Consider the following 17414-nt stretch of genomic DNA (forward strand, 5'->3'; position numbering starts at 1 on the left):
TAGCCAGGTGCCTACATGAAAACACGTGAACACACACGTTACATTATGTGTTATGTACAAGGTCAAGAACCCGGGGAATGGTGGAAGGAAAAACCGCCATCAGAAAGACGAAGGGGAAGGGGCTGGAGACGTGGTTCAGTTGGCAGAGTTCATATCTAATAGGCATGAAGCCCTGGGTTCTAGCCCGGGAGCCTCACAAACTGGGGTCCTGGCATAGGCTTTGTAATGCTGGCACTCTGGAAGTGGAGGTAGGGAGGTCACAAGTTCAAAGTCATCCTCAGATACATAGTGAGTTTGAGCATAGTCTGGGCTAAATGAGACCTTGCCCCAAATAAAAGAGAATAAACCAGTTGTTGTGGCACCTGAAGCAGAGGCCAGCCTGGTCTACAAAGTAAGTAAGCCCAAAGACAGAGGTGGAAAGGCGCAGGGGGAGATGGAGAGTCATATTCCTCTGGGTCCTCTCTCTACCCTCCCATCTCCCCGTCTCTCTAGGATTGCATTTAGGCTGAATGTGGTAGACTCTTTCTTACTCGGGAGTCTAGGGATGAACAGCTCTGGCGACCTCTCCTTCAATTGCATTTAAATAAATAAATAAGCGCTAAGGAAACAGGGGTCCCATGCCATCAGGGGTCCCGTCCCCTCCGTCACCCTGTGCAGTCCGAGTCTCCATCTCTTCCCTACTTTCTCTCTGTGTTGAACCAGTCCCTAGGGTTCCTGCTGTTGGACCCTCACCCCCTCCCAACCTCGGCGTGAAGAAGCGGCTGCCCCTTTAAAGCGGCGGCCCCCAGCCGGGTTATTGTCTCTCTTCGTAACCAATCGGCCGCGCCGTTGGGGGCAGGGGATCCGGCCTCCTGATTGGCCGCCGCCGCGCCCCGCCCCGCCCGGATCCCGGGAGCTGTCCGGCCGCCTCGGTGCTGATCCCGCCGCCGCCCACGGGCCGCGAGCCGCGTAGAGAGGGCACTATGAGCGGGGGCGTCTACGGCGGAGGTGAGCCGGCCTGGGGCACCGGGCTCTCGGCCTGGTCTCCAGCCCTGCATCCCGAACCCGCGCGTCCCAAGCCCTGAGCATCCCCGGGCCTGTCACCTCCGTCCTGCATCAGGTCCAGCCTGAGGTTTGGGTCTCCCGCTACTTCTGCTTTCCATCCTTTTCGGGCTCCCAAGCGTGCACTGCCCCCCACCCTGGCCCCTGGACCTTTCTTTTTCCTGCCAGGCCACTAGGCAGGAGGGGGAACTTTGGTGGCTCTGACCCGCCACTTCCAGGACGCTCTGAAGTCCAGGTGGATCTCCCACCTACTCCATGCTGAAGTTCAAACTGTGGTTATCCCCCCAGACTCCTCTCCAAGCTGTTTAGGGGCACAGTTTGAGAGAGGTCTCCTCACACACCTGTCTCCTTGCACAGATGAGGTGGGGGCGCTCGTCTTTGACATTGGCTCCTTCTCAGTCCGAGCTGGGTACGCTGGGGAGGACTGCCCCAAGGTGAGCCTTCCCGCCCCCTCCCCAAATCCCTGGGGCTGGGACACCCTCTGCCAGGCGGGTCAGCTCGCACAGTTCAATCCAAGTAGCTCACCTGAGTGGAGGGGAGGAAGCCGAGGGGGTGGCTGAGGGCCTTAAGTACGGTTGGACAAGGGACTAGACTAAGGGGTGGTCCAGCTGGGCATGGTGCACACTCCTTTAATCCCAGCACGCAGGCAGAGACATGCGGATCTCTGTAAGTTCGAGACCAGCCTGGCCTGCACAGAGAGTTCCAGGCCAGTTGGGGTTCCACCGTGAGACCCTATCTCCAAAAAAAGGAGGGAGTAACCTGGCTCCCCACTCACGTTCCTCATTCCCAGGCTGACTTCCCCACCACTGTGGGGCTGCTGGCCGCAGAAGAGGGGGGCGGGCTGGAGCTGGAGGGGGAGAAAGAGAAGAAAGGGAAGATTTTCCACATCGACACCAACGCCCTGCACGTGCCTCGGGATGGAGCAGAGGTCATGTCGCCCCTCAAGAATGGCATGAGTAAGGGGCCCCCACCCACCACCTTCTGAAACAGACTGGGAGCCCCGCCCCCGACGTGGGGACACAGATCTCCACACCCACAGAGTCCTGCTTGCTGCTGCCCAGCTCCCAAGAACCTCCTCGTTGCTCCCAACAGGGGTCTCAGACCAGGACCCCCCCAGAGTTCTGGAACTTAAGGGAGGGGGTGCTTGTCAGCTGAAGTTGGACTCCCTACCTCTTGGCTCGGCCTCCTCCCTCCTTTACTTCCTGTCCCTGACCCCTGCCTTCCTTCCCACCTTCCGCCTCTCTCTCCGCGCTGGCCCTCTGTCCCTAGTTGAGGACTGGGAGTGTTTCAGAGCCATCCTGGATCACACCTACAGCAAACACGTCAAGTCGGAGCCCAACCTGCACCCAGTGCTCATGTCGGAGGCTCCGGTGAGTGCCTCATCCCACGTGGGACCCTGCGTCCTGGGGACACATCCCTTCCACCATCACCTCTATCCGGGAGCTGCCGCTGTCAGCCACCTCGCCTTCCTTTCCAGAATTTTCCTTCTCACCCTGTCACCGTCAACCGCACGCTTTCCTCCCCCGCCCCCCTCTCCATTCCCCCTTCTCTCTTCTGCTCCATCCGCTCCACTGCCCATGGTTGTTCACTATACTTAACTTTTTGGTCAACGTTACATATACACACATTACCACTATAGCTCAGTTGGTAGAGTGCTTGCCTAGCATGCACAAGGCTCTGGGTTCAATCCCCACTACCGAAGGGAGAAAAGGTTAAGCCTGTAATCCCAGTACTCAGGAGGTAGAAGCAGGAGAATCAGCAATTCAAGGTTCTCCTCAACTACACAATGGGTTCCAGGACAGCCAGGAGGAGTACATAAAGAGATTCATATATATATCTCCTTGTATGTCTTTGTATGTCTTTTTTGTTGAGAATTTCATACATGCATATAATGTGTTTTTTAATTACATATACCCCACCCTTCCCTCCAGTTCTTCCCTTATTTCTTGTACCACGTTTCTCTCCCAACTCCATGTGCTTTAAAAAGCAAACAGCCAAACAAACAAAGAAGACTGAGTCCACTTAGTGTTGCCCCTCTAGCGCCGTCTCTATGTGCGTGGGTGTAAGACACCTCCTGGAGCATGGGTAGCTCTCAGAAACCTCATCCCTAAAGAGAGCCCTCTCTTTCCCTCCCCCACAGCCGTCAATCAACAATAGTTCCTCAGCTAGGGCTGGGGCTTCGTGCGTCATTTCCTCGGCCACGCTGCAACTTCAGTTGACTTTTTTGTTATTTTCTTATGTGCTTTTCTCAGGTTTTGTTTGTCTGTCTTCTTACTTGTTTGTGGAGGTCAGAGGACAGCTTGCAGGACTCAACTCCACCATGTGGGCTCTGAGATTGAGCTCAGGCTGTCAGACTTGGCGGCAAGTGTCCTGACCCAGCAAGTCCTCTTACCACCCCATTTGTCGGTTTTTGAGACAAGGTCTCCCTGTGTAGCTCATACTGACCTCAAACTTGAGATCCCTCTGCCTCAGACTCCGGAGTGCTGAGCTTACTGGTAGATACTATCGGGACCCTTTCCTTCCATATCTCTAAACGCCACACTTGAATTACTGCATTGACTGTTTAGTGTATCTTTAGAATTGTATTATGTGTATGTGTATAGGCCAACTCGTCTGTAGATGCATCACATGCATGCATTCCCCATGGAAGCCAGAAGAGGGCATCTGATCCCCGGGAACTAGAGGTGAAGGCAGTTGTGAGCCACCCATTGTGGGTGCTGGGAACTGAACTCAGGTCCTCACCTGAGCAAGCTCTCTTAACCACTGAGCCATCTCTCCAGCCCCTTTCTGTGCATTTTAAAAATTGCATTTTATTGTTTTTATTTTGCGTGTGTGTTTAGGGGTGGGGGGAGGTGAGTATGCCACAGTGTCAATGCAGAGTTCAGAGGGCAGCTTGCAAGAGTCAGTTCTTGCCTTCTAGCCTGAGGATTGAACTCAGGTTCAGGTTGTCAGGCTGAACCATCTCTTGTGCTTTATTTGATGCATTATCCAAGGGTTTTCTACTATGGAAGATGAAAAATTAGCTCTTTCTTTCCCCACCAGGCTGTATCATAAGTGGTTCTCATTTTCCCACCTTTAGGTACAGTTATATTTTATACTTAAACAAAGAAAAAAAAACAGCTGGAAGGTGGTGCACACCCTTAATCCCAGCACTCAGGAGGCAGAGGCAGTCAGATCTCTGTGAGTTCAAGTCCAACCTGGTCTACAAATTGAGTTCCAGGACAGCTAGAGCTGTAACACGGAAAAACCCTGACTCAATTTTTTTTTTTAAAAAATCTGTTTATGCTCTCTTATATCTTGCAGGCTAATAGGAGCTGAGTCAGGAATAAACCATGGTTACTTTTTCATTCTTAGGCAACTTTTGTCTTCCCCAGATCTAAGAATTGTGTTTTATTTTACTTAAATTTTAATTTATCGAGCCGGGCGGTGGTGGCGCACGCCTTTAATCCCAGCACTCGGGAGGCAGAGCCAGGTGGATCTCTGTGAGTTCGAGGCCAGCCTGGGCTACCAAGTGAGCTCCAGGAAAGGCGCAAAGCTACGCAGAGAAACCCTGTCTCGAAAAACCAAAAAAAAAAAAAAAAAAAAAAATTAATTTATCAGTGTAACCCTAGGTTACTCATCAGATATCTATGCATTTTCTCAAGACACTAATTCCATGATATATTCTATTAATTTAGTCTTACTGAGGAAACTTCTCTCAGAGCCCAGACATTCCACTCTGGCTTAAATTTGGGAAATAGCGGTTACACTAACCTTCAGCCTTACCTAGGAGAATCTCTTTGTTTTTCTTCTGAGAAAAGCAGGTGTATCTGTTCCTTGAGTCCTTTTCTTGACTTGCTCCTTTATTTTCATGGAGTAGATAATTCAGTAACCACTTAGATCACAGGAAGTATTTCTTCTGAGGCTTGGCGTTGATAGTTTAGCTAGGTATCATACTCCGAGCTGGAAGATGTTTTTCTTCAGATCTTGAAAGCTCTGCCTTCTGCTGTCCTTGAACATCTACTGTTAATACTGAGAAGTATTTAACCATCTTACTGTCCCCCCCAAAAAAAAAGTAGTTAGAATTTTCACTCTATCCTAAATGTTATAAAACTTCACTGTGGTATGTCATGAGGTTGGCATATTTTATTAATTGTTCTGGAAACCACTGGGCGGGGCCAGTGGTGGTACACACCTTTAATTCCAGCACTTGGGAGGCAGAGGCAGGTGGATCTCTGTGAGTTCTAGGCCAGCCTGGTCTACAGAGTTCCAGGACAGCCAGCAACACAGAGAAACCCTGTCTTGAAAACAAACAAATAAACAAACAAACAAAAAAAAACCAGAAAAAAAAATGTTTTAGAAACCTTTGCCTTTCAGTTAAGTGAAAAAATTTTATTTAATTTCCTGCCTATGTGTGTATCGTGTTTCTTATTTGTGTGTATGTGTGAGAGATGGGGAACGTGTCATATTGTACATCGAAAGACAGCTTGCAGGACTTGGCTCTCCTCTTTTGCCATGTAAGATCTGGGAATCAAATTATGTCATCAGGATTGGTGGCAAGCACCTACTGGCCCACTGAGCAAAAAAAAAAAAAAAAAAAAAAAAAAAATTTGAGACAGGGTTTCTCTGTGTAGCTTTGCGCCTGTCCTAGATCTCGCTCCGTAGACCAGGCTGGCCTCGAACTCACAGAGATCCGCCTGTCTCTGCCTCCCGACTGCTGGGATTAAAGGCCTGCGCCACCACCGCCTGGCTTGAGTAGAAAATTTAATTAACTTTTTACTCTTTATTTCTCCCCATCTCTTCTGTCTCCACTCTTGGGAAATCTGATTACTTATAGTTTTCACCCCCTAAATTGGTTCCCTAATTTTCTTATATTTTCCCTTCTGTTTTTCATCGTTGCCCTTTCTTCTAATTTCCAAGACTTTGTCTTGTCCAACCATTTTACTGAATTTATTATATCTGCCCCTGTAGCCTTAATCTCAACAAGCTCTTTTATTTCCTGTGAATATTCTTTTTAATTTCTGTCTTCTTTTTAAATGACTGGAGCCTGAAAACATCTGAAGGCTATTTTTATTTTCCTGGGAGAGGGATACTGGCGATTGAAATTAGGTCCTCAAGAATTCCAGGCAGAAGCCTACCACTGGGACACATCCCTTTGAATGTTCTTTTTGGGGCATCTTGTTTTTGTTTCTTGGGTCCAATATCATGTTCCTTTACTAAAGATATCACTAATTTGTCATTAGGAATCTTCCTTCTCCTACACTGTTTTTTCCAGCCATATTTTGGCATCCATCTTATTTTGGAAGATGCAAATGGATTGCCTGATTTTGTTTAAAAGTGGTACATTAGAGAGAGAGAGAGTGAACTCCTGTGTAAGGTTCTATGGGACTATTTGAGCAGGGGGTTTTGAGGGAAATCTCTGCTTTGGCATCTTTATAAATTTTTTTTAATTAAACTGAAAAGATTTAAATTTTTAAAGTTTTTTAAATTTAATTTTATTTTATTAACATTTTTTATTTATTTTACATTCCAACCAGTTTCCCCCTCCTCTCCTCCTGTTTCCTCCCCCCCAACTTCCATCTACCCTCCTCCCCATCCACTCCTCCTCTGTCTCCATTCAGAAAGGGTCAGTCCTCCCGAAATTGTTAGATTTTTAAAAATTATTTTATGTGTATGAGTGTTTTCTTTGCACATGTGTGTGTGTACCATGTGTGTGTCTGGTGCCCTTGGAGGTCAGAAGAAGGTGTCAGATTGCCCGGGCCTGGAGTTATCAATGGTTGTGATCTGTCTTGAGAGTGTTAGGAATTGAACTCAGGTCCTCTGCAAGAGCAGCAAGTAAGAGCTTTATGTGCTGAGCTAACTCTCCAGCCCTAAATTACATTTTAATTAAATTAACTATTATTATTATTATTATTACTTTGGTTTTTTTGAGACAGGGTTTCACTGTGTAACAGTCTTGGCTGTCCCAGAACTTGTTGTGTAGACCAGGTTGGCCTTGAACTCAGAGATCTACCAGCTCTACTTCCTGAGTGCTGAGACTAAAGGCATGTGCTACCACTGCCCAGCTTATTTATTGTTTTTTTTTTTTTTAAAGATTTATTTCTTTATTATGTATACAGTGTTCTGCCTGCACACCAGAAGAGGGCACCAGATCGCATCATAGATGGTAGTGAGTCACCCTGTGGGTGCTGGGAATTGTACTCAGGACCCGTGGAAGAGCAGCCAGTGCTCTTAACCTCTGAGCCATCTCTCCAGCCCTATTGTTTTGATTTTTAAAACATATGTTTTATTTTGTAAGATCATTTATGTTATTTTTTAATTATGTGCATGCCAATGTGTCTGTGTGTGGGAAGGCTCACATGTGTGCAAGTTCCCGTGGAGGCCAGAAGACATCAAATCTCCTGGCAGCTGGAGTCACAGCTGGCTGTGAGCTGTCCCATGTGCATGCTGGGAACCAAACATGAGTCCTCTGCAAGAGCAGCAGATGGCTGAGCCATCTCTCCAGCCCCTATTTTTCAATGTGGTGTCACATATTTCTACCCCAAGATTTATCTGATTGCCCGTTTCTTAGAGCCCAGTGAAGGCATGGGGTGTGTGTGGGGGGGGTCCTGAAAATACATGATATCACTCAGATCTCAGTACAATATTTTCATTTCCATCTGTGTCAAGGGTCCCACCAGCTCTGGGACGCTCAGACTGACTCCCTTTGAAGAATCAACTTGGGGAGCTTGAGTGTACAACAGATAAACTGATAAACAGTTTAGGGATCCATTACTTAAATCGTTGACTGTGTGAGCTGAAACTCATTACATAATCTGGTTTAGGTGCAAAGTCTCTATCCTCCTGCCTCAGCTTCCTCAGTGCTGGGATCACAGGTACGCATCACTACGCCTGCCTGCTTCCATCCCATAAAGATACCTGCTCAGGGCGTTCATAAAAACGGCACCACACAGTATGACTCTGCGTCAGTGCTCCTTTGGGCGTGGGGATTGACACTAAAAGGCTGGCATGGTGATCAGGCCTTCTACCCTGGAGCTGCCCACTGTCCTGCATCTGTGTTTTTTTACTCAACATATTTTTATGTTACCCACGTTGTAACACTTATCAGCATTTCATTTCTTTGTTTTGGGTGAGCAATAGTCCCCTTCAAAGACATACCACAGTTCACGTATCCAGCCACCAGCTGTTGTGTGCCAAGATTTCCTCTAGTACTTGTTTTCACCTTCTTGAAAAGGATTCTTTCTCTTATTTTATGTGTATGAGCATTTAGCCTCCATGTATGTGTGTGCACCCTGGGCGTTCCTGGTGCCTGTGGATGATAGAAGGGGAGCATAGGATCCCGACAGGTCATTGTGAGCCTCCACATTGGTGCTGGGAACCAACCCTGGGTCCTCGGCGGGAGCAGCCAGTGTTCTAAGCCACGGAGCCTTCTCTCCAGACCCTCGTTTTTATTTATTTTGGGTCTGTAACCAGCACTGGAACCACTGGGTCCTGTGGAACTTCTCTATTATATATGTTGAGGGACCAACAGCGACGTTCTGCAGGGGCCCGCCAGGGACGAGAGGGTTCCAATTTCTCATCAGCAGGTCGCTTTCTAGTTTTTATATGGGGGGGGGGCAGTTCTTTGTTTATCGTGTCTGTATGTTGGCACCTGCATGCCATGGCACACATGTGGAGGTCAGAGGTCAACTTGCAGGCGTCGGGTCTGTCCATCCACCGTGTAGCCCCTGGGGATTGAACTCAGGCCGTCAGGCTTGGCAGCAGGCACTTCTACCAGCTGAACCATCTCACCAGCCCCGCCCGCCGCTCTGGTTTTTAATTACCCACATTGTCTATGTAGGTGTGAAGTAGGACCTCATTATGCTTTTGATTTGCATTTCTCCAGTGACTAATGACGCTAGATTTGCATTCCCCTAGTGGCACATCTCTCCATGTGCTTGCTGGCTTTTGTAGGTTTCTGTCTTTTAAAAATGTCTCTGTTTTCGCTGGAATCTTGAGAGGTGGAAAATTAGATGTTTGTATTCAGTCTCCCGTCGTTACCCAGAAATCGTCTTCTCCTGCGTCCTGGCATCTGAGATAACTAGGGTGGGGGTGGAAGCCTGGAAGAGGCTGAGATGTAGAGTGTACAATAAGGAACACTGAGCCAGGCGTGGAAGGATGGAGACTCCAGATCCAGCCCCACCAAGAACTGTGGGACCGAGGCTGTTGCTCAGTTGGTAGAACACTGCGCTAGCACGCAGGAAGCCGTGGCTTCCACTCCTGACACCACGTAAACCGCAGGCCCACAGTCCCAGTGCTCAGAGATGGAGGCAGGAGGATCAAAAGTTTAAGTACATCCTCAACTAAGTATCAATCAAGTTCAAGGCCACCCTGGGCTGTGAAGGTTCTTTTCTGAAAAAACAACAAAAACAAACAAACAAACCAAAAACCCAGGGAGGTGGCTCAGTCGGCAGTGTTTGCCACAGAAGCGTGAGGACCTGACCTCAACCCCCAGCATCCATGTGAAAAAACCAAGTGCAGCAACAAACACCCACAAACCCAGCTCTGGGGAGACAGACACAAGAGATTCCCTGCGCTCTGCTGGCTACCAACCTAGCAAAATTGGTGAGCTCCAAGTTCAACGAGAGACCGCGCCTCAAAATATAGGGTGGGGAGCGGCTGTGGAGGCACCTTACTCAACTTGTGGTCTCCCCAGGCATATGCATAGAGAGACAGACAGACAGACAGACAGACAGACAGACAGACACACACACACACACACACACACACACACACACTAAACCAACAGACAAACAAATGGGAAAATGACATTCTTAACCAGACATGACGGTGTGTACCTGTTACACCAATGCTTGGAAGACCGTAGCAGGAAGATCAACAATCGGAGGCAAGAAGTTCGGGCTACACAGCTAGATCTTGTGTCAAAATAAACTAAAGTACAAAACAAAATAGGGCTGAGGACACAGGTCAATGACAGAGTGCTTGTCTTGCGTGCACCAGGCCACCGGTTTTAACCCCCGCACGACAAAATGAAATCAAATAAGTTCCTTGTAGTTCTTACATTGTAAAGGTGTATGTGGGTGGGCCAAGGGCCTTGACCTGTTTCCCAGCCTAAGTTATATGTATATATTTATGTACATGCATGTGTGTAAGAACATTTGCATACGTGTATGTGAAATGTATGGGAGTGTTCGCATCGGTGTGCATATTTGTGTCTGAATCCATGTATCTGTTTACATACATACATGTAACACGTTGTGTGGGAACGTCTGTATATGTGTTTGTTCCTATGAGTGTATTTGTTGCTGTGTATGCCTGCACCTGTGCGCGCGCACGCACACACACACACACACACACACACACACACACATTCACACACATTCACACAGACACTCTGGCTGTGCCTCCATCCGGTCCCCCCCCCTCCTGTGCTCTCTCCACAGTGGAACACCCGGGCCAAGCGGGAGAAACTGACGGAGCTGATGTTCGAGCAGTACAACATTCCTGCCTTCTTCTTGTGCAAGACAGCCGTGCTCACAGCGTATCCTACTGCTGGGCTCTGCCGGGTGGAGGGCCTGGGTGGGGTGTGAGAGATGCGCTGAGCGGAGCGGGGCTGGGCCTGCTTCCCTGGAGATCACTATCTTGGGTGGGAAGACACATCCTTGCACCTCACTAGTGCAGGAAGCCCCATAGGCTTGGGGCTGGGGGAGGGGAGCAGGTTAATGGCCCTTCCCTGTTCCATAGGTCAATCTCAGCAGGAGGAGTTGGGCCGAGTAAACATCAGGGAATGACTGGGTCCCTGGGTCCGGACACAGAGGGAAAGGACACACGTGGCGTGGAGGTGGCTCCTTCCCAAATGGCCAGTTTTGGTCATTGTCTTTTTTCAGAATTGGTGGTACACTGAACTTGGTGCTAGGTATGGGGTGACAGGGACCCCAATTTAAACAGTCCACAGGACACAGGACCACATGTACCTGGGACCCTACCACTCCAAGGGCTTAAAGAGATGAAGTTAGCATTCAAGGCCTGGGCTACCAAAACCAAGGACAAGGGGAAGGAGCCTGGCTGGCCTCGCACGTCTGAGGCCCTAGTTCCTAGCTCCACATACACTAGGTTAGGAAATGCAGACCTGTAATTCTAGCACTTTGGAGACCAAGGCAGGGTGACTGCCTTTAGTTTGAGGCCAGCCTGAGCTACATAATGAGTTCCAGGCTAGCCTGGACTACATAGTGAGACAAATATATGGGGGGGGGGGTAGGGGGCTGGAGCAATGACTGCCCTTGTAGAGAACCGGGGTTTGATCATAGCACCCCCACGGGACGGCTCAGCGATGACAGCAATGGCCGCACAGATGTGAGGACCAGAGTCTGGGTCCTCAGAACCCCACGTGTATGCCTGGTAGGCTTGATGACCTACAGGTAAACACAGCCTCAGGGGGTGGCGGCCAGCAAGAGGAGCCAGAGCAGAGAGCTCTGCACTTCACTGAGAGCACTTTCCTGAATGAATAAGGCAGAACAGTGATCAAGGATGACTCTCGACATGAACCTTGGGCCTCTGCAAACACACACACACATGTACATGCATATACACGCACGAACACACACATGCATGCATGCGCACATATGCAAAAAGAACAAAAGAAAAAAAAAGGTAGATCACAGGGTTACTTTGCAGACTAGGATTGGCTTTACCCCAAGAGCACAGAGAGGGCCTGACCCTGACTCTCTCACTGTCTGCTGCTATTTCCTTGATGGACCCATCACGCCAGCTTTGCAAATGGACGCTCCACAGGCCTGGTGCTGGACAGCGGGGCCACCCATACTACAGCCATCCCGGTCCACGATGGCTATGTCCTACAGCAAGGTAGGGCCTTGTCAGGGCTGCAGGGTGGCCCAGGGCAGCCTGGCTCTGACACAGCCTCTTCTTTCAGGCATCGTCAAGTCCCCCCTGGCAGGGGACTTCATCTCCATGCAGTGCCGGGAGCTCTTCCAGGAAATGGCCATTGACATCATCCCCCCTTACATGATTGCAGCCAAGGTAGGGCCTCTGCCGCGCCCAGATGTGCGGTCGATAGCCCTGGCGCTGGCCTTACACCCACCGGTCCCCTGACCCATGAGACCATGGACCGAATTCCCCAGAGGATCATGAATCTAGTTCCTCATTTTCCAGAGATTGGGACAGGCTTCAGGTCATGGCTGAGGCCATGCAGTCAACTGATAGATGGGTGAGGGCCAGTGGGATGGGTTCGAGGGTCTGACAGATCCAAATTCTCGAGCCAGATGTGGTGAAGCACATCTGTAATCCCAGCACTTGAGAGGTGGAGGGAGGAAAGTCAGGAGTTCAAGGTCAGCCTTGGGAACATCTCGAGCTGGGGGCCAGCCTAAGCCACACAAGTCACTCTCTCTCAAAAAGCAAATAAACAAGGACCAGGGATGTGGCTCAGTTAACAAGGTCTTGACACGTAAGGAGTCTTGACTTGGATCCTTAGCACCGCATCAACTATGGCTATAAGAAGGCCAGCCTGGATGACGTCATCAAGCCCATCTCAAAAAAAAAAAAAAAAAAACATCTGAACAACAACAACAAAATAACCCAGGTTCAAGTCATTCCTCTGCCACAAGACCCAGAGCATCATATGAAAGCTTCCCAGATGAAGGAAAAAAGCTCCATTAATTAGTGTTTTGAGATGGGATCTCACATAACCCAGGTTGGCCTCAAGCTCACTATGAGACTGAGGATGATTCTGAATTCTCAGTCCTCCTGCCTCTACCTCCTGAGTGCTGGGATTATAAGAGAACTACATTCTACATTACACCCGGTTTATGCTGGGGGGGGCGGAGCTGGGATGAAACCCTGAGTTTCTTGCATGTTAGGCAAGTGCTCTCTCAACCCACTCGGCTACATCCCTGGCCCCTGATTCAGGCTCTTCTGATCATATCTGCAGCGTGTGTTTCACACATGCCTCTCACTCTCTTCCCTTCTCCATCAGGGAAGGGTGACAAGTCACTCCGTCTCCTTGGAGACAGAGCCGAGCCTCACGGCTGGTCAGCGGGCCGGCGCCAGGGAGGCAGATGTGCCCATGGGCTGGGCAAGCGCCAGCTGGGGAAGGACACTCAAAAGACTGTGTCCCCACAGGAGCCTGTACGGGAGGGAGCCCCCCCAAACTGGAAAAAGAAGGAGAAGCTACCCCAAGTCTCCAAGTCCTGGCATAACTACATGTGCAACGTGAGGCTGTAGCTGAAAAGGGATCGCGCCCCCCCCCCCCCCCCGCTGGCCCCTGGTCCCCTGCCGTGTGACTAGAGGAGGTGGAGGGCATGACTGTGGGTGGATTGGAGTTGGGGGAGGTGGAGGGCGTGACTGTGGGTGGATTGGAGTTGGGGGAGGTGGAGGGCGTGACTGTGGGTGGATTGGAGTTGGGGGAGGTGGAGGGCGTGACTGTGGGTGGATTGGAGTTGGGGGAGGTGGAGGGCGTGACTGTGGGTGGATTGGAGTTGGGGGAGGTGGAGGGCGTGACTGTGGGTGGATTGGAGTTGGGGGAGGTGGAGGGCGTGACTGTGGGTGGACTGGAGTTGGGGGAGGTGGAGGGTGTGACTGTGGGTGGACTGGAGTTGGGGGAGGTGGAGGGCGTGACTGTGGGTGGATTGGAGTTGGGGGAGGTGGAGGGCGTGACTGTGGGTGGACTGGAGTTGGGGGAGGTGGAGGGCGTGACTGTGGGTGGACTGGAGTTGGGGAAGGGGGCGCGAGGTGGAGACAGAAGGCAGCCCGACCTCCCCTCTCCCTGCTTCTCAGGAGGTGATCCAAGACTTCCAGGCCTCCGTGCTGCAGGTGTCCGACTCCCCTTACGATGAACAGTGAGTCGGGCCGAGCGCTGCAGGGAGGGTACAGCTGATGCCGGGCATACTGCAGTTCCTGCAATGTCAGCACGCAGGAAGGTTGAGGCAGGAGGATGGAGAGCCCCAGGTCAGCCTGGCCTACACAGCAGGACCCAGTCTCAAAAACTGGGTGGGGTGGGGGTGACGCTGGGACGATAGCTCAGCTTGTCCAGGACATTCAAAGATCCGGGGTCCATCCTCAGCCCCACTTCTATAGATCTTAGTGGTAGAAGCTTGAAACCCACTTGGAAGTCAGAGGCAAGAGAATCAAGAGTTCAAGGCCAGCCTCTGCTACTTGTTGAGGTGGAGGCATGTCTGGGCTACATGAGACGCCATTGGGGGAACATGACTGGGGTTCACGGGAACCCCTAGAGCACCCACCTGGTAGTCCTTGGTCTTGCTCCTTCCTTGGGCAGGGTGGCTGCGCAGATGCCCACTGTGCATTATGAAATGCCCAACGGCTACAACACAGACTACGGGGCCGAGAGACTTCGCATCCCCGAGGGCCTTTTTGATCCCTCCAATGTCAAGGTTTGGCTGGGTGCTGGGTTTTGGTGGGGGTGGGGCTGGCTGGATCCAGAGGTGTGGTGGGGGAGTCTGGGAAGGATGATAGGGCCTTGGGGGAGTCCCCAAAGTCCACATCACCTTTATCCACAGGGCCTGTCCGGGAACACTATGCTAGGAGTGGGCCACGTGGTTACCACCAGCATCGGCATGTGCGACATTGACATCCGCCCGGTGAGGCCAGAACCTAAGGCTGGGCCGAGGGCTCCAGGGCTAACGTGGAGGAAGGGAAGGACCTTCTCTGCAGGCTCACCCTTCTCCCTGCTCCCAGGGTCTCTACGGTAGCGTCATTGTCACGGGCGGGAACACGCTGCTCCAGGGCTTCACAGACAGGCTTAATCGAGAGCTTTCCCAGAAGACCCCACCGGTAAGAGCCCACCCGACTCCACCCGGCTCGGGGCGCCTGGATTCCAATCCCTGCTTAGCTCTTGAAACCCCAAATCCCTCTTGAGTCCCCTACGTGGAAATGCTCAGAGCTCCTGCCTCTGTGGCTTCCTCCTGCCTCCCAAGCCTTGTCCCTGCCCAGGATCTGGATGTCCACTTCCTCCCGCTCCCTTTTCTCCCCCAGAGCATGCGGCTGAAACTCATCGCCAGCAACAGCACCATGGAACGCAAGTTCAGCCCCTGGATCGGGGGCTCCATCTTGGCCTCACTGGTGAGAGGGAGGGGGCACGCCACTGAGTATTCGGAGAGGAGACCCTGGTGGTTGCCCATTTTTACTCGACACCATGCACCTAGTCACACCTGTAATCCCAGCACTAGAGAGGCCAAGGCAAGAGGATTTCAAGTTCAAGGCTAGCCTGGCCTACATAGCAAGACCCTGTTGCCAGAGAACAAACTGAGCTGTTATTCCTCAGGTGCCTCCCACCTTGTTTTTTGAGGCAGGGACCCTCACTGTTCTACAAGTCACTGATTCATCTAGGCTAGCTACCCAGTCAACTCAAATCCTGTCTCTACATCCCTGCCCCTGGAGGACAGCACAGTTGCTTTTTTTTTTTTTTTAACATGGGTTTTGGAGACTGAACTCAGGTCCTTGTGCTTCTAAAGCAAGCGCTTTACTGACTGAGACATATAACCCCAGCCCTGAAAAAGAAAAAATATTTCTGGAGAGAGCGCAATCAATGAGTGCTCCCTGCAGCCTGGGGGCTCCCTCGGGGTGCGAATCGAGAAGCAGAGATTGGTGAGGATACGGTTTGGGTGAGGCAGCCACGGCCATCAGTGAGTAGAGGGGACATCCTGGAATTTGAGATAGAAGAGCAGTGTGGTGATGACAGGTGGGTCGTGAGCCTTCCCACGGTATGGGCTGGGATCTGCATGGCCAAGGGGGCTATGCAGAGCAGGCTGGGTGGCCTGTGAGCCTCAGGGATCTGCCTGTCTCTGCCTGCCTAGTGCTGGGGTTCAAAGTGCATGCCATCATGTCCAGATTTTATATGTGGGTTGGGGGGGGGGTAGAATAATGCTTTCAGCTACACGGAGTTCAAGGCCAGCCTGTGTTACATGAGAGCCTGTTGAAAGAAAGAGAGGGGATCTGGCGGAAAGGAACAGGAGGGAAGGAGGAGAGGGGAGGGGAGGGAGGGCAGAGGGGGGAGAAGGCCAAAGGAGAATAGATCTGGGCAAAGCCTGCAGGAAGATGATGAGCTCAGTAATAGACAGAAAGTTTAAGGTCAAGGGTATTCAGGAGGAAATGGCCAGGACACAGCTGGATGTCTGAGCTGGAACAAGAGGCTGGGGAGGGGCAGGGACGAACCAATGAGGTCACCCAGGAAGGCTGCCCGTGAGCTGGAGACACCAGCCTTCAGATGGAAGCCCAGCAGCCATCTGTGAGAAGAGCCGGTGTGAGGTGCCCGCCCAGGACAGGATTCCTCAAGAGCAGCAGGGGTGGGTGGCAGTGAGGTGCCAGGCCGTGTCAGAAGGATGGTGTGGAGCTGGCTGTGTGGCAGAGGGGAAATCCCAGCTCACCTGGAAGCGGAGGAGGCAGGAAGATCCCAAGGTCAAGGTCAGCCCGGGCAACTCAGTGAGACCCTTTGTCAAAAATTAAAGGAAAATAAACACAAGGGCTGAGAGGACGGCTCAGTGGGTAAAGCACTTGCTGCACAAGCCTGAGGACCTGGGTTCGAATCCCTAGAACCCACATAAATGGGAGCATGAGAGCATTTGTCTGTAATCTCGGCGCTCTTATCAGCAAAACAGGGGGAGGAGATAGGAGCAGCTCCGGAAGCTAACAGGCCAGCCGTCTTCCAGACAGAGCGCCTCAACATGGAGGGAGAGGACAGACACCCGCGGTTGCCCTCTGTCCTCCATATGTCCACGTAGGCCGATCATCACACAAGCAAACACAGGCACAGGCGAACAAAGAACTTTTAATCCCCCAGTGAGGGGCTGGGGTGTGGCTCAGTGGTAGAGCCCCTGCCAAGAATCCCCCAGTGAGGGGCTGGGGTGTGGCTCAGTGGTAGAGCCCCTGCCTAGAATCCCCCAGTGAGGGGGAGGGATGCAGGGGAGAGACATGGAGGTAAGAAGGAACAACGTGGCCGTGTAGAGGCGTGTGGGATGACGCCAGGGCTCTCCTGACAGCGTATGTTGCCCCTTTCTCCCAGGGCACGTTCCAGCAGATGTGGATCTCCAAGCAGGAATACGAGGAGGGAGGGAAGCAGTGCGTGGAGCGGAAGTGCCCCTGAGGTTGACCCCACCCTCTCCGCAAACACCCACCCGCCCCCTCCACGGACGTTGCCAGACGATGCCAGAGACGGTGCCAGAGGGGCGTTCTACCAGCCAGGCCTCCGAAAGCGCTGAACCCTCCATCTCCCATTGCCCTCTCCTCTCTTACCCACATCTTCTTAGACTGTGATGTTTCTGAGTTGGAATAAGTTTAAAAAAAAAAAGTTTTAAGAAAATAAAAATAATTTGACCTCCTTGGGGATAGGGAATGGGGCGGGGGTCTGGTGAGAGGCCAGAGAGAGT

The 17414-nt window shown here is 51.4% G+C and overlaps 1 protein-coding gene across 4 annotated transcripts in view; it reads left to right on the forward strand.

Annotated features, from left to right (window-relative positions):
- Actl6b (actin like 6B) overlaps nt 1-17356 on the forward strand; it is a 30188-nt gene extending 12832 nt beyond the window's left edge. For 2 of the 4 annotated variants that reach the window (XM_076560195.1, XM_076560194.1), the window contains exons 2-11: nt 10464-10561; nt 11789-11883; nt 11951-12057; nt 13156-13245; nt 13810-13871; nt 14309-14423; nt 14550-14630; nt 14728-14823; nt 15025-15111; nt 17051-17356. In XM_076560195.1, the coding sequence (XP_076416310.1) occupies nt 10503-10561; nt 11789-11883; nt 11951-12057; nt 13156-13245; nt 13810-13871; nt 14309-14423; nt 14550-14630; nt 14728-14823; nt 15025-15111; nt 17051-17131 (873 nt within the window). In that variant the 5' untranslated portion in view covers nt 10464-10502 and the 3' untranslated portion in view covers nt 17132-17356. Of the gene's footprint in view, nt 1-702; nt 988-1078; nt 1100-1398; nt 1476-1831; nt 1998-2310; nt 2412-10463; nt 10562-11788; nt 11884-11950; nt 12058-13155; nt 13246-13809; nt 13872-14308; nt 14424-14549; nt 14631-14727; nt 14824-15024; nt 15112-17050 lie in introns of those variants that run through there. The other 2 variants (XM_006971234.4, XM_076560196.1) reach the window with 2 other exon arrangements.
- The last annotated feature ends 58 nt before the right edge of the window (nt 17357-17414 follow it).

The sequence above is a fragment of the Peromyscus maniculatus genome, chromosome 23, assembly GCF_049852395.1.
Source record: "Peromyscus maniculatus bairdii isolate BWxNUB_F1_BW_parent chromosome 23, HU_Pman_BW_mat_3.1, whole genome shotgun sequence".
In the NCBI taxonomy this organism is placed as follows: domain Eukaryota; kingdom Metazoa; phylum Chordata; class Mammalia; order Rodentia; family Cricetidae; genus Peromyscus; species Peromyscus maniculatus.